At 41.4% G+C, this 22,591-nt stretch overlaps 2 protein-coding genes across 2 annotated transcripts in view; both read right to left on the reverse strand.

Annotated features, from left to right (window-relative positions):
• LOC308640687 (ras-related protein Rab-32-like) overlaps nt 1-22,591 on the reverse strand; it is a gene marked incomplete at its 3' end in the record, with an annotated part of 422,333 nt that overhangs the window by 93,265 nt on the left and 306,477 nt on the right. The gene's annotated exons all lie outside the window — the stretch shown is intronic.
• On the reverse strand, nt 593-22,543 carry LOC308640690 (uncharacterized protein; the record flags this gene model as incomplete). The annotated part of the gene is made up of 3 exons (XM_081312479.1): nt 593-716; nt 20,264-20,671; nt 22,478-22,543. The coding sequence occupies 3 exons, from the start codon at nt 22,541-22,543 to the stop codon at nt 612-614; spliced, it is 579 nt and encodes a 192-aa protein (XP_081168605.1). The 3' UTR covers nt 593-611.

The raw sequence follows: 22,591 nt of genomic DNA on the forward strand, positions 1-22,591 counted from the left end.
ACAAAGAGATCTCAATGATGTGGAAGAAGAACTGTAAAAAAGCCAGAGGTGATATATATCAGGATTATATTGCTGATTTTAAAATGTCCAGAGAAACTCTGATAGCCCACCTCTAAAACACCAGGTTTTATCACCAGATGAGAGGTTGGTGATTTCTTGCTTCTTTAAATTTTTATTTAAAAAAAAAATAGAAAAGAAGGAAAAGGAAGAAAAGAAAAATGAAAGGGAAGAGAGAAAAGAACTTGCCCAGACACCCCCCGAGAGTCAATAAAAATGCAGTACACACTGGTCAATCGTAAAATCATCTTTGTCCCCAAGTTTAAAAAATGAAAACAAAACAAACAAACAACAACAACAACAACAACAAAAAAAAACAGTCTTAAATGACTGCGTAGATTTGGTCAGACTGCTTCAGCCAACACTTATTCAATTTAATACCTGCAGACAAACTGGGCTGCTCTTTTGGGATCTGAATTATTTTTAAAGGACAAGAATAAGTAGCCTGCAGATGGATGCCCCAGGAATAGCTAAAAGAATGGGAACCACCACCGTGCTCAGCAGGACATACTCCCAGGGCCACCACTCACCACATCCAGGTCCTGGGAAACCCGTCATTTCCGCAGCTCCTCCATCCTCTCGCACACGTCTGAGAAGCAGGTATTGTAATAGTCTGCATACTGCTGGGCCAGGTCGTCGATATTTCCCAGTGACCCATCCTGAGGGGGAGGAGGGCGGGGAAAAAGAGACAGGAAAAGAACAAAGGTGGTCAGGTCGGGTCAAGTCAGTTCACCTTGGAAAAGCCCCATGGCCATCTGATCGCCCTCTACACAGCATTTAGATTAAGACCTGTGACGTGGGCCAGGCTAGGTTTTACATTTGGGAGCTAATCCTCGGGGAGGGCAGCCCTCTGAGATGGAATCTGTTCTTTTCCTCCCTGTATCAATGAGTAAACAGGAAAGAAGGTGAGTGACTGACCCTGGATCCCAGGGCCCACAAGCAAAGATGCCAGGTTTCCAACCCCTGGGCCTCCTGGTGCCAAAGCCATAGCATCAGCCCCACCTCTCTTGGAGAGGTGAGAGGCAAGACATCATGTGAGTGACAGGCTCCTTGCTACTCAGTTGTGGTCAGGGCCACATCAGCACCTCTAGGAAGTTTATGAAAGAGACAGATGCCAGGCCTTCCTCTCCGCCATTCTGAATAAAGCCTGAGAACTCAGGTATCCACAGGGATGCTGCATCTGGGATGTACTTCAGACCCTCCCAAAAGACCCTCAGAAAAGTGGAAAACCTTCTTCAGCAGTCATCAGGGCTCGTTAGTATTCATCATTCCTTACTGTAGTCATTAATATTCATATTATTCATCAGACTTATTATTCATGAGCCATTCCAAGTACAGGTGCAAGAGTGCATGTTAGAAATTCAGTAAAAGCATCGCCTGTCCCTTCCTGGAAGCAGGTGCACAGGTGGTAGCCCAGGAGTTTATACCAGCTCTATAGCCCCACACTGGTTAAGTGGCCTCAGCATCACCATTCACCCTGCCAGTGACACTGAAGTAGTTGACAGCACTTACCTAGCAGTAAACTCTATGGAAAAAGCTTGTGTGTGTGGGCACGTAGGCTGCCAGGCATACAGGGAGTGCTAGAAAGGGATGTAGCTAATGTCATTCATCACAAGAGCACGTCTCATACTGCGGCCTCCTTGAGGAAGTCATTTCCTCAACACGTCTGAACACACAGAGAGAGGACAGAGATTCTTCTTCTATCAATCCATCTATTCAGGAAGACACTGACTCTCCTCTGCCCCCTTTTAATCCCCTCTCCCTCTGGTATGAATAAATGACTTTACCAACACAACCAAGTAACATGATTTGACCAAAACAAATAACCAAGTTGTATTTTAACTTCCAGATGACTGAAAAATGCACCCACATTCTCCACTGCTCTCCAGCCCCTCCATAATGCTGGTTCCTTCACGACAGCAACACATCTAGCTCTGCAAAAAGCAGCCTTAGACGTAAGCATTCATGGGGGTAAGACTCATCCAAAGTCTGTCTGGTAAAACCTAAGCCTGTCAGATCTGGGTCACAGCAGGCAAGAGTCATACCCCACTTCTGCATTCCCTGGGTTTTAGGAACTAAGGGGAGAGGAGAAACAGAAATTAAAAGAAAGTATTTTTTAGAAATGCTTCTTGCTTTCCCATGACTAACATGTTTTGCATTTCAGGTAGGTGCCTCAAAGTTCCTAGTAGAGAGCTAGAGAAAAGACAGACTCTTGCAAGGCCAGTAAGATCTTTGAAGGTTTAAACATGCCTGGGCAAAAGTCATTCTCTCTCCACAGTCGGCCTGAGATGACAGGCTAGACACAGCAGAGGACCCTTTGCGCCAGCAAGTGCCAGGTTCACTGTGATGCCAGAATAACGCCATTCTCCTCTCTCAAATTGCATGCCCAATTCCCTAAGTGATCTCTTAAACAATCCTCAGAGCCAACCGCAGGGTACTTTAGCTCCCTTATCTCATGGGGAAGTGTGCATCCCTGTAACCAACGTGGGTGACCTGGGTCTAAGCCCAGAACCTCTGCTCCATGGCATAAACCTTCTGCCCTTTGCTGACATAGCAAAGTATGTGACTTGGGTCTCCAGTGCTGTCTTGGGGAGGCATGTGTTCTGATTCCCCTGATAAGTCTCTATAGTGCTGGGGATGTTAATAAAGAGTGACTTGATCAAAATCGAATTAAGTTGTCCAAGCAGACTTTTTTACAAGAAAGAGAATTCATGTGGTGATCTATTCTGCTCAGCGGTTTTAAAAAATCTCACTGTAATCAATTTAATGGCACTGGGTCTATGTGGATTCCCCATGCCCACCCTCACAATGCCCATCTACCTAGATAGATGATCAGTCAAAACACTTCTCTCACATCCTTGGTCTCCCCTTTCCCTCACCCCCCTGCCCTGCTACTCTCCAATCCAAATCCAGAGGCTCCACCTCCTAAATTAATTCCACATCTGTCCACTTCTCCCCAACTCCAGGCCCACAACTGGTCCTAGGCCACCACCATCCTTCCCATCCTGTGCTTCCCAGCTGAATTACACTTCATTTCCCAAACACAGTCAGTCATCTTTTCTTCTTCTTCTTTTTCTTTTTCTTTTTTTCCAGTTGTAGATGGACACAAGACCCTTATTTCATTGATTTTATTTTTATGTGGTGCTGAGGATCAGACCCAGTGCCTCACTTGTACTAGGAAAGCATTATTTTAAGCCTGTAAATTGCTATAAGCCCTCCTGTGTATTCCCACCACGTTTCCAATTATAGGCTAACTACAGCCTCTACCACCTGGCCCCTGAGCCAGCCTCAGGTCTCACATACTCACTAAGTTATAATCATGTTGGCCTTCTTTCTACTCTTCAATTCACTAAGTTCTACTATCTTTGAGGGTCTTTAAGGTCAATGTGTGTTTTATCTTGAAAGTACTCCCCCTAAGTGGGCCACAATGATACCCAGGGGTTGCTCTACTGCTGAAAGCATTCCCCTAAGTGAGCCACAGTGATAAACACCTATAATCCCAGCAGCTTTGGAGGCTGAGGCAGGAGGATCATGAATTCAGAGTCAGCCTCACAAAAGTGAGGTGCTAAGCAACTCAGTGAGATCCTGACTCTAAATAAAATACAAAATAGGGCTGGGGATGTGGCTCAGGGGTCTAGTGCCCTGAGTTCAATCCCTAGTACCCACTCCCCACAAAAAAAGAAAGAAGGAAGGTGCTCTCCCAAAGATGGCATTCACCAGAACTATTTTCTGCTTCCTCCTTGACCACGCTATTTAAACTGCACCCCTCAGGAAGGATACTATACCACTTCCTCAGTCCTCAAAGAGTTTACATTTATCACTGAAAGCACTGTACAAATAAAAATTACATAGCATTTATTTATATCCTGTTTCACAATGAACTTGAGATAACAATTCAAAGTAAAATAAGTGATGAATACTTTTTAAAGATAAAAAAAAGGATCCATCCTTCATCCATTGTCTGTGGTCTGGTTCGAAAGAATTCCAGTAACATGGTCAGCTCCCCAAGGACACACATTCAACCTGCTGTGGCATTCTCTCTTAGAAGAATCAGCACAAAAGTAGATACTTACAAGAAAAAAAAATATATAAAACAAAATAAGATATCCGAAATAGCCAGAGGAATTCAGATTAAGAGCCATCCACTAGTTTCAGAATCCATCTGACCCCAAATATGATGAGAAGAAAGAGTGGTTAAATTATGTGGAGAGTATTCTACAGTCCTGTGCCTGTATCCCCTATCCTCCCCCCCCCCAGTACTGGGGATTGAACCCAGGGGGTGCTCTACTGCTGAGCTTCATCCCCAGGCCTTTCTCTTTTGAGGTGGGGTCTCACTGAATTGCCCAGGCTGACCGCAAATACTAGGAACACCACACCCAGATTGTATATTATAATAAACTTCCTCTGCACAAAGATTTTCTTTGCTAAATCTCCCATCCTCAAAAGCAATCTCCATCTTCCTAGTCCTAGCTCTCCTTCAGTTAAGCTCCTGTAAAGGAGCCCCTTCAGCAGGAAAGAGCACAATGTAAAAGACATCTCAGTGGAGACTGCACCATTTGAACCCCTGGAGGTGGGGAGATGGGGTGATAAGCAGGACTATAGTGTGACCTCCTCCCCACATCCTCCACCAGGGGAACCAAGGTCTTTGCAGAGAGCTCAGCACCCTCCAAAACACCTCAGTGAAAAATCAGAAGATAGGAAAAGACTACGATCCAATAAAATAGCAAAGAAGCATCCAGCAGGCTGTGAATATCAAAAGAGTGAAACAAATGGTAGGTGCTAAAGATTACACAGATAAAGAAATACTGATTTTGCAATGTCAAGAGATACACTCTCTTTTGGTCCTGGAGATTAAACTCAGGGCGCTTTGAGCTGCATCCCAGCTCTTTTTTTTTTTTTTTTTTGAGACAATTTTTTAATTATTTTAGGTCCTTGCTCAGTTGCTGAGGCTGGTCTTGAACTTGCAATCCTTCTGCCTCAGCCTCCCAAGCTGCTGGGATTACAGGCATACAAAATAAAAGTTGAGAGTTTTAAGTCACATGATAGTGAATTATGACATCTAAGAACTTTGCTGGTCATAGAGGAGCACAGTAAAATATTGGAGAAAGAACTTTGCTAGTGATGGAATGTTCTTTATTTTGCAATATTAATATTCATGACTCCATATTTCTTTTTGTAACATTTTGTGGAGTTTCCTGTTGTTGGAACTCTTGGGATGGTGCTGGTTCTATCCTCGGGTTCTGCCCGTGTCTTGTGGCTCTCCTTACTCTCACCTTGACCTGGCATCTATGGAAACCTTCCTTTTGGTCTTGAGTCATTTCCTGCTCCACTGAAGCAACCACAAATTTTATGTTCTTCTTGAACACTGGAACTATTTAGATCCACTGGACATCGACGCAGGACAGTCGACTTACATTTCAACTTGCCCACTCCACTAATGAGGTGTCCACACACTTCCATTTTCATCCATTGCTGAGCTTGATTCCAAATTACTGACTCCCTGAACGTGGTCCTGCCTGCGTGTTCCAATGACTCTCTGTAGCCATGCTGTGGGCATGTGTGTTCCACAAGGAAAGGGTGGCGGCACTAGGTCATCTCTGAAAATTTCTGGAGGACTCTTCCTTTGGGAGTGAGTCACTTTCCTTCTCAGCTCCAACTTAAAAACTTTTTTTTTTCCTCCGCAAATCTCAAGTTTGTTAATAGGATATGCGCTGGGCTGTGTAAGAGTCTCCAAAGGAAAGTGATGGGGGTTTGGGCTCTGAGTCACCAACTAGCACTTGGAGTGATCAGCTTTAATGTACTGCATGGGGCAGTCCTTTACTAAAAGGCCAGGCCACAGAGGAGCTTGGAAACTTAATTTTTCTAACTACCCATCTTTTTTTTTTTGTTTTTTTCTTTGTTTTTCCATTCATCCATTGATGAATATTTTAGTATTATACTTTTTTTTTATTGGTTGTTCACAACATTACAAAGCTCTTGACATATCATATTTCATACATTAGAATCAAGTGGGTTATGAACTCCCATTTTTACCCCAAATACAGATTGCAGAATCACATCGGTAGCAGAATACAACAGTCACTAACTACCCATCTTTATATCACTTTATGAAGACATTTCTCTAAATGCATTTGCTCTAAATGAATGGTAGGTATTAAAATGAATTTATTCAGGCATGTGCACTTTTTAGAATGAATGGCCAAATAGATTCTAATTAAATGTCTGCCATGGAATCCACAGGAAACAAAATATACCATAAACTACTTCCACTTTCTCTACAACCTCCTTTAGTTTCTTTCTTAACCCCCATCCATCCAGCCAGGAGTGGTTTCTGAGCCTTCAATCTTGTATTCTCGGGAAGACAGCTGCCTACTCCACACAGGCTCTGAGACCCCGCAAGCAAAGTGGTGCGAGGGGACGTCCCAAGCAGAGGTGAAAATACCATGGATGCTTGGAAGGGTGAGCCCAGGGGCAGCCCCACATCCCAAAACCCTCTGTCAGAGTCTCTGGCCCACATTAGCTAGATGTAAGTTCAAGAAATGTAAGCACCAGAGACTCGTCTGTGTTGAGCTAAGACCTCTCTCCACACCTTCTCCCAATTCTGTCCTGTCTAATGGTGGGGTGGGTGGCAAAAAAAAATAGTGTTGTTCTCTTTGGGGGACTTGAATTTGGTTCCACCACTTCTGAACAAAGATGACTCCATTTTCTCATCACCACCACCCCCTGAACTCCCCACACCATCACATTGCCAGGGGCATTGGTGCAGGCCTTGTCCATGTTGGGACACATGGCAATTTCTTTCCATTCCCCAGTCCACATGCTCATCTGTACGACCCAAGAGCAAATTCTGGACAGCTGGACACTCACCAAGAAAACTGAGCACGCTTCCTTCTGTCTCCATCTTGTGCTACCCTCTCAACTTTCTTTTCCCTACTGATCAAGGTCTTGGGTCAAGAGCTCAATGCTGCTCCCCTATAATAAGATATCTATCTGTGTTAGTGTCTTGGGGTTGCCATAACAATGTACAACAACAAGGTAGCATCAAACAAGAAATTTCTTGTCCCGTGGTTCTAGAAGCTAGAAGTCGGAAACCAAGGCTTTAGTAGGGTCATGCACCCTCTGAAACCTGCAGAAGCAGATCCTTTCTCAATTCTTCCCAGCTAAGGGAGGCTGCTGGCAATCTTGGGCACTCCTTGGCTCTACCTTTGCATGGTATTCACTTTGTGGTTTACTGTCAACTTTCCTATGTGCATTTTATGTGTCTATGTTCAAATTTTACACTTTTATAAGGACACTGGTTATATTATATTAAGACTTGCCCTCATGATGCCATCTTAGCTTGGTTTAATCTGCAAAGAACTCACTTCCAAATAAAGTCACATTCTGAGGTACCAAGGGTTAGAAATTCAACATTTCTTTCCAATACTCTAACCTCACAGGTTCCCTGGGACAACTAAATGAGATAATGCATAGGAAGAGCTAGTACCACAGTTGAAACATAGTACATGATCAATAAATACCCACTCTCTCTGTTCTATAGCATCTTTATTTAAAAGGCTTTAGAACTAAACAAGTTTTTGTAGCAGTCAAGTTTCTAAAAATAATATCCCAACTAAGACACAAAACTATCACCTCCAACCAAACTCCTTGGGAAAAAAATAATAACAATGGCTCAATGGCTATCTGGGTGGTACATGGAGGATGCCCCTTATTCTAACCCTTGAGTTCTCAAGTATCAAGGAAGCAAGAAATGCAGAGTTGTGTAGGAATCAGTAAAGGAAGTTTTCCAACGAATCTGCTGACAATTGAATTTCTAAGTTCCTTTGGTTTGTAGGGAAAAAACAAACAAACAAAACTTCAATTCTACCCTGCACAGTTCCTATAGTACCTTCCAAAATATATTATATACATTTCTACATAAAAATTTCAAAAACATTAGATGCTTAAACATAGCATTAGAAAACCAGAAACCAAACCTCAGCCCACTAAGGAGGAGTGACTTAAATTAATACAATAAATAAAAGTGATCACCCCTGGTTTTAAAAGATATTTAAGAAGCCAGATACAGTGGAACACACGTGTAGTCCCAGCTACTCAGGATGCTGAGGTAGGAAGGTGGCTTGAGCTCAGGAGTTTCAAAGCCAGCCTGGGCAAACAAACAAAAAACCCCACAACTGAAGGGTGTGGCCATATGCATGCAAGTGGCTATATGCATGCATAGCTGTACAACAGTGACAATCAAATTGTCATACCAATGCACAGGTGCTGCATCAGCATGCCTTTCTCTGCCCTAATTTTGACACAGATCTTCTTTGGAGCACAGAAGGTGGTGGGCCACTGTCTCTTCTTCCCCCTACTTATTTTGCTAAGTCATTTCTCCACCAAAACAAGCTTGGAGCCTCACTGATCCTCCCTGCCAACTACATTGCATAATTCACTGCTTACTTACCTTGACCCGACTAGCAAATTCCAGATTCTAACTCATCAGCTTTGGCTTGCTCACTTGGTCTTTGGCTGATCCTCTGGAACCACCGGTAACCTAGTGCCCTTGAGCAACTCTTGCCCTGGATTTTCTTCCTTCTATGTAAGGACTTGAGACAGAACATACTCAAACTTGTCTGTAAGTAAGTTTGCAGGCATGCAACACTAGCTTTATGTGTCTCACAATCTTGAGCCTGTTTTAAAGCCAAACTTAATATTATAAAACTGAACTGGTCCACTGCTTGAAAAACTGTTTGGCTGATGGCAGGAGACGGTCTTCCCCAATGTGGACCTTCCTGTTTTCCACAGCAAAACACTCTAGAAGTCATGGGACTCATACAATTTTGCTCCAGAGCTTTCACAGCATAGCAAGAGTAGGCATAAGGCACCAGGTGTTCGGGCCTCTCTTCACCTCCTACAAGTCCTGAGTGTTCACCATGCTGCCCCAACTATGGCATCCACCACCCTAGGAAACTGGGAAAACCCATACAGCAGGTCACTTTCTGGCTTCAGGACCCAAACTCTGCTCAAAGAATAGCAGAGCCCATATCCATCTGGGTGGGGTCTACTTCAGAGGACACTCAGCAAAGATACATAGCCTTAGTATTTTACCTGCTTTACAGATAAAATAGATGAAGCTGGAAGGCTGAACTTGAAATCTGCAGAAGTCAAAATCAATCGCAACTGCTGAATCATGGGTATTGAACTAGGGGCCATGAAATGGGAGAAAGGAACGGGGGAAACCCAGATGCTGACACAGCTGAAGGATAGTGGATGCCAACAAGGAAGGGCCCAGGTGGCTACGAGGGCACAGAACCTATCAATGTATATAAAGACACACTGCTCCATACAACAGTCCTACAAATGAAACAGAATCATTCTAACCTCTTGACAATCAGGGAGTACATTGGGTCTCTTATACCCCCCTCCTGGTTTCTATGGAAGCTCTGCCACTGAAGGAGGCGTTCCTGCTTCTAAAGACAACCTCAGATCCCTCAGAGAGGTGACAAGCTGCAAAGTCTTGATATCACATGTCAATGGTGGAGGGGGTGTCACTCTCTGACACTTGGTTCTGCAGAAACAGTACATTCTTGGCTAATGCTTAAGTTACATCACACAGATTTTACTATATCCTTTGTGCATCACTTATGAATCATTTGACACCTATTTACTTCAATGCTCATCATGAAGTCTCAGTTTCATAATATTCTAATCAAGGCAAATTGCTACTATGCATCAGTGTTATGAGGCTCTTCCATTAAATTACCACCTGGGCGCCAAATGTTACATAAGTTACGCAAACATGTTGCAGAAGGTGGTTATGACAACATCCCAGTAGATGTGGACTAACACAAAACCTTCTTAGAAAGTTCTTAACAGAACTGTAATTCATAATAAAACATGCTTTAGAAATGAAATGTTTTTTACCTCTCCTAAATAAATGTTTATTTATTTATTTATTTTTGTACTAGGGATTGAGCCCAGGGTGCTTTGCCACTGAGCCACATCCCAGCCCTTCATAAGTTTTTATTTTGAGACAGGATCCCACTTCAGTTGCTCAGAGCCTCACTAAGTTGATGAGGCTGACCTTGAACTTGAGATCCTCCTGTTTCAGCCTCCTGAGTCTCTGGGATTATAGGCATGTATCTATGTGCTCAGCATAAATGCAAAATTTTATTTTACAAGTTAATGATTATTCCACAAACTACTTTTCATACTCACACTGAAACATGTCATCAGGTGCTTTGGGTTCTAACCCTGTGATGCCTTTATAAATTCCTGATTGAAGGCTGAAGACTCCTAATTAAAACATGAAAATGCAGAATGAATGATTTGCAACCCTGACAGAGACAGCTGCTCACTGAAGGAAACCCTGGGTAAACACCACAAGACAGATGTAGAACACTCTTATGAGTCCAGCACTCAAAAATGAAATTGCTAGTGAAGTGGATGCTTTTAATATTTTACATGTTTCTAATAATTCAACTATCAAAATGCTGTCTTCCATGATCTCACTTATATGGGCAATATTAAAAAGTTGACCTCACAGAATAGTAGAGTAGAATGGTGATTACCAGAGGCTGGGGACAGCAGCTGGAAGGATAGAGGGAGGTTGATCAATGACTCCCAAGTTACAACACAATAGGAGAAACAGGTTCTGCATAGCAGGGTGACCATGAGTCATGACAGTGTGCTATACTCAAAAAGCTAAAAGAAAAGATCTTTAATGTTTTCACTCTAAAGTTTAATGTAAGTTAAGCATTCTACGATGCATACACATATCAAAACATGGTGCCTCATTAATAAGCATGGTCTTTATGCTTCTTTTGCATCCATTAAAAATTGATTTTAAACCAAAAATGAACTCAAGTGATGTTCTTTCTGCATGATTATATGTATAATAAAATTATTTGATTTTCTTTCTTAAAAAAATTTAAAACAAAATGCTTATATTATTTGCCATTTAAACACAGCAATCTGGATACAATTTAAACAAAAAACATACTTTCATTACAAATATCTTTTTGCCTCTAAAAAATCCTGGCTATCCAGAAACACTCAAATTTTTTTTCTCTTGAATATAAAAAATATTTTAAGCATGTTTATTAATATGTAATCCAAGAGTTAATACCTTGAAGCAATGTATGCATTTATTTTAAACTGTGAATAAGGAAAGACCATTTGATACACTGCAAAAAAAAAAGAAGAAGAAGAAAGAGAAAGAGGAAGAGGAGGGGAGGAGGAGGAAGGGCATTTAATCAACATTAAATTGATAGTTAAAAGCAATCTCAAATTGAACATGCGGAATCAGAACATTTTCTCTCCATTGAAAAATAAAAGAGAAATTAATTTGTAGCCTAACTAAAGATATTTGACTATTATTAATAGCTAATAATAACTAACATTTATGAACAACTCAGTCTATACCCTGCATAATTCTAGTGTTTCAATTAATCCTGAGAACCCAATAATGTTGCGTGGCTATCATCCTCATTTTACAGATGAGGAAACTGAGGCACAGAATGGTTAACTCCCCCAAGTTCCAAGTCCACTAAGGATTGAAGCCAGGGCGTGATCTTAAACAATCTGAAATAGTTCCTTTGTTCATAACTACTCTCCTCTTCAGTTTTCTAAGTTGTCTAATTAACATTTTTGTTATTGTTTCTAAATGTTTTAATTCACAGATTAAAGTTATTCTCTCTTTCAAACATTTTTCTTAAAACTCTAGACACTTCTATACAAAGAAGTCTGCAAAACTGTTAATGGTTTTCAAGTTAAGTCTTTCAAATTCCTCTAAAGGTAGACGTAATCCTATACAAAAATATGTATTCTTCAACTAGAATATTCCTTTCTTCTAAAAATACCTTAATATTGAACACTATATTTTCAAAGCACACACACACACACACACACAAAAAGCACATGAGCTATTTTTTTTCTTTAAGTTGGAAAACAATAATTGGCAAATACCAAGGCTTAGGCAAAATTAATATAATCAACAAAGTCAAGATTACCTAAGGTAAAATAAAAATAGCTAGGGCTCAGGACACATATCAAGGTTTTCTATTTTGCTCTGGAATGACACTTTTAGGTAAAAGTCATGTGATTCTCATAATGCATTTATTTTCTTTCCCATTATCTGCATGTCAGGAGGAAGAAGAAAGCCACAATCAAGTGGAGGTGATGGAGAAATCCAGACCTTCTTCCCTCTCTATTTGCATAGCCATATGAACAAAAGGTAGATAAAAGCATTAAAGTCAACCATGAATGGCATCTGCACTGTCTCCTTAGACAGCCAAGGAGAACTGCAGTGTATCTCTTGGGACATGTGAAACATTAGTCAGAAGAGCCTACCAATGCGTTGACGTTTTCACCAGCATCTTAGAAAGGTGAAAGATATAGGAAATTTCTTTTTGACAAAAGAAAACAGAATTGATTACAAGAGAAGAAACTCTCCCATTTCAAGTGTTACTTTCGGAGGCTTAGATATCCTACCATGCCTGGATACACATCCTCCAGGACCGAGCTGTCTGGATTACATGACTTGACATGCACAAAAGACAGGTTATCTCCAGGTGGTATCCCTCCTCATAAAGAATTGATGCTGCCATTGAAATGCTTAAGGGAACAAAAGAAGGGACACTAGGCATCTGGCTAGGAGCAATACTAATGCGCAACAGATGAACCATCATGGAGTCTCATTACCTAAAATAAGCTAATGAATAAATAAGCATATCATTTGAAACACAATTCTGTGCAGTTGCAAATATACATTTTACTTCAAAATTAGTCTGCAGGATTGGTTAACTGTCACAGTCTTATTCTATACTCACTATTTAAATAGGATAGCTCATCCTAAGAATCTCAGCTTCCATGAATTTCAATTCACTCCTGAAGAGCTTGGGGTGTCACTCAGTGGCAGAGTGCTTGCCTATCATGTTCAAGGCCTGAGTCCAATCCCCAGGACCACAAAAAGGGAAAAAAATCAGTCTTTTTAGATCAATTTCATTTCTATTGTATGGCAAGAATGTTGTAAACCATGGAGAGAACGCCATCTATCACAGTGCGATTACAATGGTTAATTCCTAACAGGATGAAGTCAGCTAGCATTATAACACTTTTAAAAGGATCCATTAGGTGGGTGAGGAGGTGCAAACCTATAGTACCAACTATGCATGAGGCTAAGGCAGGAGGATGGCAAGTTGAAGGTCACCTTCAATAACTTAGCAAGACTCTCTCAAAATAAAAATTTAAAAATGACAGGGGATATAGCTCAGTGGTAAAGTGCTCCCGGGGTTCAATCCCCAGTATAGGGGGAAATTTTTTTTTTTAAATAAGAGGGACTGAGGCTGTACCTCATGTATAGAGCACTTGCCTAGCATGTGTAAGGTTCTAGGTTCCATCCCCATTACTGCAAAGAAAAAAACAATCCATTAGGAAAACTAATAATGTTTTACTTTTATTGTCCTTCATTAAATTAAGCTATGGATTTGCTACACAATTTATACAATTATTTCCCACTATTTCACTGTACTCTACAATTAGTTTTGAAAGCTGTATTTAATGATCATTTAGCTATAGCATGGTATACATAGTGTTATAAATAATAATTCCCCTTTTAAGGAATCACGTCATTCACTCAAAAGACACAGGTAGATAGGTACGTGTACAAACATATGTGGATAGAGAATTAGATATAATTAGATATCTTTTCTTTAGGAAAAGAAAATCACAAATTATACAGCATTTCTAAAATTTTTTGGCATTAACTCAGCTTAAGCTTTAAAGTATTACACAACCAGGAGAGTGGCTCAGTAATAAAGCACATGTCCTAGTAAGCATGAGGCTCTGGGTTTGATCCCCAGCACTGGGGGGAAAAAATCAAAAGTTCTTATTTCTTTTTAAAAAATTATTTAGTCTTTTTTTTAAGGTGGATACAATATCTTTATTTTACATTCATGTGGTGCTGAGGATCGAACCCAGCGCATCATGAATGCTAGGCAAGCACTCTACCACTGAGCCCCAGCCCCATTATTTTGTCTTACTTGACAAATAATTGTGTATATTTTCAGGGTACAATGAGGTGTATTGACCATTGTATACATTAGCATGTAGTAATCCTGAATCACATTAGAAACTGAGTAAAGTGCTGGGCCTAAGGAAGCCAAAGAGTGAATGATGGGATGGATAAACATCATCCAGGCTCTCATAACCTCCTTCTGGACCACTAAAGTTGTTTCCTTCCTCCAAACTCATTGCCAACTCATCACCCCCAAAAGTCACATGTGTGTGTGTGCGCGAGCAGACACACATGTTGATAGGGATGAAATCGAAGCAAGTTGATGGGGATGGAATCCAAGGCCTCAAATATGCTAGGCCCCAAAAGCCACTGTTCTAAATGCATGGCTTGTCCCATGCCAGTTTAAAATTCTGCAATGGCTTCTCACTGCATAGAAAGATGTCCAGCCACGTGAGCACTCAGAACTGTGGCCACCTTAGTGCCTATGCTCCCCCAAATTTGTCCTACTTCTCTCTGCTGGGAAGGCTCTTCTTCCCCAACCTTTCCTTGAAAATCCTTTCTGGAAACCCCTACTCATCCACCAGAGCCCAAATTCAAAGGATTGAATATGTAAGGCAGGAAGGGTAGAGATACAGATGTTTTTCCTACAAAACTATACCTTTCCAGAAGTCAAGGGCATGCACAGTAGTCCCCCCTAATGTTTCAAGCTCCTCAACAGATACATGAAACCACAGATAATACTAAACCCAAAGAACACTATATTTTTTCCTAGACATACATATCTATAAAGTTTGATTATATATCAGGCACACTAAGAAATTAACAAAAATAACTAATAATAAAATAGGACAATTATAACAATATACTGAGATAAAAATTACATAAATATGATATCCCTGTCTCTCAAAATATATTATATATTATAGATATTAGCAACCTTAGCCTACAATTTTTTCTTTCCTTTAAAGTCTAGGATTTTTTCACTTTTATTTAAGGAAGCACTTAATGCTTCTCTTCAGTACATTTGAATTGTACTTTGGAATCATTATTAAGTAAAAATAAGGGTTACCTGAATATAAGCACTGATAATTGATCAGATTGGCCAACTGCTAACAGGGGGGTAGCATATACAGTGTGTATACGCCGGACAAAGTGATGACTGAAGTCCTTTGTGAGACTAAGTAAGATGGCCGGAGATTTCATCACAGTGCTCAGAAAGGCATGCAATTTAAAACTTATGAAGTATTTCTGGAATTTTCCATTAAATAGTTTCAGACCAAGATTAACAGCAGGTAACTGAAACCACAGAAAGTGAAAACAAAAAAAGAAGGGGGACTACTGCATCACTAATACTTACCTTAATCACTTACATAAAAATACAGCCTCAACAAAAGAAAATGACAGCCAATAACTGTCTAAATAGATGTGTGAGTGAATAGATTATAAAACTGTAGAAAAGTAAAATTGCAACTAGAAGTTTACTTCAAGGAAATAATACATGATTCAGACCTCAGTTTCTCCATGTACTACTTTTATGATTGAGGATATGGATGCTTATTTCTTGACTGTCAAATGGGGATCATAATACACAATGGTCACATCCACTGAGAGGATCAAGCAAGGTAGCACGTACAGGGCCCAGCACAGTGCTGGACTTCATCCTCCTCAGCTCCCCTGTCGTGTAGTCTATCAACAGAAGTTAGAGTCCACAGTGAAAAACAAGGACATCAACAAGAGAGGGAAGGGTACTAGGAGCCACAGGAAAAGAGAAGGCAGAAAATGGCAAAAGAAGACCTAGAGCAGGGCCCTTGAGTCCTTCCCACTACTTCACCTGGCAAATTGTCCACTTATAAAAGTCATAAGGCTTTCGGCTGGCTAAAAGGAACATAAAATTCGGATGAAGTCAAAATATTTGAAACTGAGGCTGGCTCCCAAATTCCAACATGGAGAATTAATTGAGTCATTAGTTAATAGGCTCAAGACACCCCTACCAGAAGATGTAAAGTAACTGCTTTCAAAGGAGTTAACATTTTCAAAGCCTCCTCCTCTCCTCTCTACCACACTGCCTAACAAAGGAAAGGGGTGAATTTTTTTAATTTGTTTTTTTGTTTTGGTTAGGTTTTCGGATTTGGGTTGTTTTTAGGGCCAGAGTAAACAGCGAGACAGGCTAAATATAACAGTTCTGTGGACTGAAGCCTACTTCTTTCAGTAGCTTTCAGTAGTTTGCACAGGACTTGGAGCAGGGGAAGCTTTGCAGTATTCCTAGTCAATGGATATTTTCCAGGCATTGCTGGGAAATCACTGTAAACTGTAGGGGCAGAGCAAGGAACAGAGGAAATTTCAAGTCTGGGGGAGGTGCATCTTGCAGGATTCTGAGAACAATAGGCACTTACTAACCCCCTTTCCAGCTAGCAAGTAGCTTGGAAGGCCTGGCTTAGCTTTCGAGGTCTTGGAATTCTGGAGGCAGAAGCTAAAGAACAGCACAATCTGTCACATGGATAATCAGTCCTGAAAAAAACATCTCCCATATCTAACCATGTCAAACTCAGCCATTCCAACTCTTAAAAGACAACTACCCTCCCCCACAAAAAAAAGGGGAAGTAAAGCGGTGACTGCAACCACACGGTAAAGATATAAAACTAAAAAACGCACAAGATTCTAACTAATTTTGTCTTTTCAGCAGACGTGTAAGCCTGTCGTAGGCAAAGGTGACAGACATGCTTCAGAAAACCACGTGTTGCAGGTTGAATAGAATGCACATTTCACAAGAATCCCAAAGCTTAATTGCTCAAGGCTTGTAAACATTTCGCAATGTACATTACCACTAGAAGCCCCAGGATTTTTAGCGTGCATGATGAAAGTGTCCAAATGTTAGCATCAACCCAAACAGAATTTATTAACATGTTGAGAAGTGTGCCCCATCCTAGTGGATGAGTCCTTAGAGAACTGTACTCTGATGTGACTTCTACATTTAAGAAATGCATGCTGGTTTGTGTTTGTTTTTTCTTTTCAATGGACAAAATCGTGCTCTTAGCATCCTGGTAAGTCAAAGGCACTAGAGTTAGAAAAATAAAAGACACTGACTCTGCCCTCCAGGTATTCACAGTCTGATATTTCTGTAAGTTTTCTCTTTATTCTATATCAACTTACAATTTTGACTTATTAGCTAGCATTTATCTATTCTAGCACTGCTTAAACATTTTCATGCTGTAAATTATACTATTATTTCTTCTCTAAATAACTACTTTGTTAACAATTATCTGAAAGCAACTATTTGGTGCTCAACTCTGCATGGACTGAATTAATTTAAATGCAAAATGTGTCTGAATGAACTCAAACAGCCATCCAGTATTTACTGAGATCCATGACACTGGGGGAACACCCTTCTCTGGGTTATAACTAGATAATTCCCTGGAGGCCAAATGTCTCTCATTGCTGAGCACTAGTGGAAAACAGGATTGTGCTCTTTCACCTAAAAACGTTCTTATCTACTAGGCTATGAGATGATTCTCACACTTACTTTCTCCACTACTACTACTACTAGTACTAGTACTCACACAAACACACACACATAAACACACCTCTACTCCCTTCCTCTAGGTCAGAATGGAAAAAGGATCGTTCTGACTATTTTGCCTAAAATTCTGGACATAGTTACATTTATGGAATCAGGCTTCTGACTGGTGTCATGTTGTCACTAACAACATGTGCCACTGGTCAAGTCTCTTCTTCTGTCTAGGCTGATAGATGACTACAGAATCCCATACTTTAAGCATGAAATGATGGAAATGGTGTCTTGTATTTCAGTAAGAATGGAGTCAACTGTTCATTTTGTGTGGTCATCCATTGCCCCAAAGTTCCAGTTTTTATAAACACAAGGATGACAGTTTTTTAGGAGTAGAAAGAAGATTCACCCTTTTATCCTGGTGTTGTCCCACTGACATGTACAAAGGAAAATAAGCCTTATCTTCTCTCTCTCTCTGCATTTTACTAAGGAATAATCCCAAAGCCCAAATTTACTCCAAAGGAAAACAAGATTGTATAAAGAATAGGAAAACATGAGTGGACATAACCTGTTTGAGACCCAGCTTTATGTTCTTTCCTGCTTCACATTGAACTATTAACTGTGCAAGAAGCACATATTTTCTTTTCTCCAGCAACTGCTCTTTGAATAACAGGTTTGAGCTTCTAGGGCCCCACCCCATCTTTTAACTCAGCCAAAGAACACTCTGCTACAACTGACCCAACAGTGCTGGAATCTGCCAGGGAAGGAAATCAAATATTCAGAAAGTGCCACGTGCCAACCCTCCTCCCCCAAAACAACCCTCAGCCCAACTTCCATTTAAGCCAGCTTGCAGCCCACGCCCTAGCAAAGGATACAAAGTGATGTTATCAAACCAATGTTCTCAGTGACTGAAAATTTACAGAGCAGGAGGAATCTCAGCAAGAAATGAGAAGATAATCTTCTTGGCTGATGAACTTGAAAAATAATGTACCACCACAACATTGAAATGTTCATTGGGTTTTCTGTAATTTTAGTTTAGGAGCTTATTCTTCTGAAAAGTTTAGAAAATGTAAAAACAGGAGCTTTTAAATCCAAAATATATATTATATGTATACTGTATACATATTTGAAAAGTATATATAGATACAGGTATATAGCATCAACATATATTTTATCATATAGCCATGTGCTCTAAAATACTGAGTAAAAAGTACAGAGAAAATTTTTATTTATTTTATTTTATTTTTAGCAGTACTAAGGATTGAACCCAGGCCTGTGCATGCTAGACAAACCCTCTACCACTGAGTTACATTCCCAACCCCAGATAGAAATCTTTAACCAACCTTTCCTGGTTCTCTGTTCTCTGTACAGTGATAATCATAAATATCAATAGAGATTTGAAAATGGAATAACTGGGCTTTAGGATTTCTGGAAGATAGTAGTCTCAAGATTCTATTTGCAATAGCTTTGTAATGTTTTGAACAACCAATAAAAAAAGATTCTATTTGCAGAAAAAAAAATATAGATAAAGATAACCTTCAATGAGCATCTACTAATATCAGGCAGTATGCTTAGTAGTTGATACACATCAACTTAGCTAAATTTCAGAAAACCCAAGAAACGAGTCTTCTTTTCCTCATTTTTCAGGTGGTGAAACTGAGACTGAGAAGGGTTGAATAACTTGGCCCAGGTGATTCAGACAATCTGTTGGAAAGCAGGGATTTGGCCCAGACCACCTTACTTCTACAGCTAAGAGCTTAATCACTTCTTCCCAAAGAAGAATTCTAAAAACTATATCTCCTATTTGAAAAAAGATCACAAAGTCAATGTAGCATCTTTTCCAATGGTCTACACATCTGGCTATTCCAAGACGTTTACACTAAGGATGTCTTTTTAGGTGTGAATTGAAATGTCTTGCTGTCATAATCCCCATCCATCTGATTCTAGTCGACCTAACCTACAGCTCCACAAAAAGTGATCAACTAATTCCCCATAATTGGCCATTCCAGAGGTTTAATATTATTACCATATAGCCATATGCTTTAAAATATCCTCCATGTATGAGACCTGTTTTTCAAAATTATGCCAAATCCATTGGCAGTTTTAGACCCTGGACATTTCAAAATACTTAATAGCACAGATTTAGCAAAATAAACCCTATTGCTTTTCCCCAAACATGTAAAACAAATATCCCGTGATTCTACAAATTGGAAAGACTGCAAACAGAGCAAGTAAACATTCTGGAGGTCCTGAGCAAGGAAATGGTTGTTTTCTTCTGGCAGTCACACAACAAGTGGTGAGAAGATAAACATCAGTGCCATCAGCCTCTTCCAAATCCAACTGTGAGAAGTCCATCAACCAAATATTTAACATGTAGTATTTACATTCACTCCTCTTTAAAGGACTCTTTCTTTTTTTTTCTTTCACAACATCTCAGCAGGTGTTCCAGATTAAACTGTTGAATATTATACCCAATCGTTCAAAAAGTGTCTTTGATGTGATCGGTGGCTGGTTATTTTTTAATTAGGGTTTGAAATCCTATACTGTGTGTATTTAACCCCCTAAGAACCGGAGCAAGAGAAGGAAGACGCTGCTAAGAGAGGGGTGCCCGGTGGGTGGGCATGAAGGGAGCACTGGGATCCAGACCCTCAGCCGCGAGCGAGCCCTGCTTCCAGCGCCTCCTTGCGCAGGTAACTCACCAGGATGCCCATCACGTCGGTCCAGAGTCGGGAGAACGCCTCAGACGTGCCGGCGTCCAGCGCTGGCTCTCGCTCCGGCTCCGGCTCCTGCTCAGGCTCTGGATCGGGCTCCGGCTCCGGCTCGGGCTCGGGCTCCGGCGCAGGGCCAGCCGCTCCCGCGTCTTCCTCCATGGTCGCGTCCCGCGCGCTGGCCGTGCGTCCCGGTGGCCGCTGCGCCCTCGCCCAGCACCAGTGCGCAACCGTCCGAGGTGTAGGGTCCCGGGCCTTGGCGTCACGGAGCCGCGCCCCCGCGCAGCATGCCCAGGCGGGCCCCCCGCCAGTCCGCTGGGACCTCGGAGGCGTCAGCACCTCGGCACTAGGTGGCCGCGGGCAGCGCGACTGACAACTCCTGAAACTTTCCCGACCCGACTGGGCTCAGCAACAGGGTAGCAGGAGCAAAGTCCGCACCACTGAGTGCCGCGGCGGGGAACTCGCTCAGCCCAGAAGCAATGAAACGCACGGCAAAGGCGTTGCTTCCTGTGACGGGGACCGGCTAACTGCGGCACGCGACTCGTTTCTGCCAGCAAGTCTGGGCAGGGCCCCGCGGGAGTGACGGCGGCGCCTCGGGACCTTAGAAGCAGTAGCCCGGGACCCCTCTCTTCAGAATGAGCTCTTCCAGCTCCACATGACTCTCTCCCCTCCCGGCTAAAGAAAGCGTTTAGCAACAAAAGGTGCTCTGATGTCAGGCTCTTTGCATGGAAATGAGCCGCGGGCAGGAGAACAAATCGCCTGTTGAAAGAGCAGCAGAGCCGCGGCCACCGGCCTGCACGAGTTCCCAATCACGCCATGCACCCGCATGCTTTTGGCCCCCAGAAACTTCAGAAAGTTAATCTTTAAGCTACTCCTGCCGAAAGAGTTTCCAAATAGGCAGAGTCATTACGATCCACAACTCGCCCCTTGGGGAAGTCGGGCGACCTAAAGAATTACCACCCTGACCCTATCAGCCTAGACGTAGCTGAAAAACAAGTGTGAATGTTTGGGCACGAGCCATTGTTTGGATCGTTTATAGGAGTAGGGACGTTTGGGCTCCTAAGTGCCACAATGCTATGCACTGCTAGGCTTTCCGCTAATTAGGGGAAAAGCGTTTGGGGTTTAGGGTTCCTTTACATTAAGAACACAGGCAAGGGCTGTTTTCAAAACCAGCTGTTAATGGTTGTAAGCGCTGGGTCCAGTGGCAGACACGGGCCCTGGGTAGGTGTTTTTCCAAGAGGAAGGTCCATGACGGATTTATTTACTGGGGGAAATAGCCCCATAGAGATTCTTCTTCCTTTTGCAATTCTTCCTTTGAAAACCACTCAGAGAATTTTCCCTAGGAGATGACAATGCTTGGCACACTTGATTTGGTGACTGATCACTTTGTGAAACAGTTAAGAAACTTCAAGAAATCTGTCCCTTGTTAAAGAGTTGGGGAGTGGGGGAGGGGAGTCCAGTGAGGCGCCCCAGGGTGAGAGCCCTTGCTGGTTTCTCTCCTAGTTTTTGTTGTTGTTTTTCCCCTTCTGGGCCTAGTGAAAGTAAGGGGTTAAATCCTCTTCCAAAGCATGAATTGCCAGAAGCACCAACTCATGGGATGACCATACAGCTCTTGAAGGAAAGTTCAGAACAGTAAAAACTTTCAAAAATAAATTTATGGGGCTGGGAATATAGCTCAGTTGATTGAGTGCTTGCCTCATATGCACAAGGCCCTCTCTGGGTTCAATCCCCAGCTTTAATTAATTAATTAACCAACTAATTAATTAATTTTGTGGGGTTGAGGATGTAGCTCAGTGGTAGAGCACATCATGAGCCCTGAGTTCAATTGTCAACATCAATAAATAAATTAATTAATAAGCATGATCCCTTGCTTATTAATTTTTTTTGTCCAAATGTATCTTGATGATCCTTTTTTTAAAAAGGAAAGAACAAGAATGAGAAGACTTTCCTTTGATAGTAAGAAAGCACTATGTGAGATGACATAACTTTCTTATGTACATATGTGAGTACACCACAGTAACATTGTGTACATCTACAAGACTGGAATCCTAATTAGAATAAGATATATTCCATGCTTGTGTAAATATATTAAAATAGATTACATTGCCATGTATAACTAAAAAGAATGAATCAAAATTTTAAAAAAGAAAGAAAGCACTGTGTTGAAGAGAAAGGAGGCCTGGACAATAAGTCAATGTAGCTGACCTGCTTTTCTGGGAAGATGCTGAGTAGGGCCCAATGGGCTTCCAAGGCTCCCTCATGCTCTACCATACTGTGTATGCAAATAAGTTCAGTTAAGGCAGGTGGGCTGTATAAAAA

The sequence above is a fragment of the Spermophilus citellus genome, assembly GCF_964194105.1.
Source record: "Spermophilus citellus genome assembly, contig: SCAFFOLD_102, whole genome shotgun sequence".
NCBI lineage: Eukaryota > Metazoa > Chordata > Mammalia > Rodentia > Sciuridae > Spermophilus > Spermophilus citellus.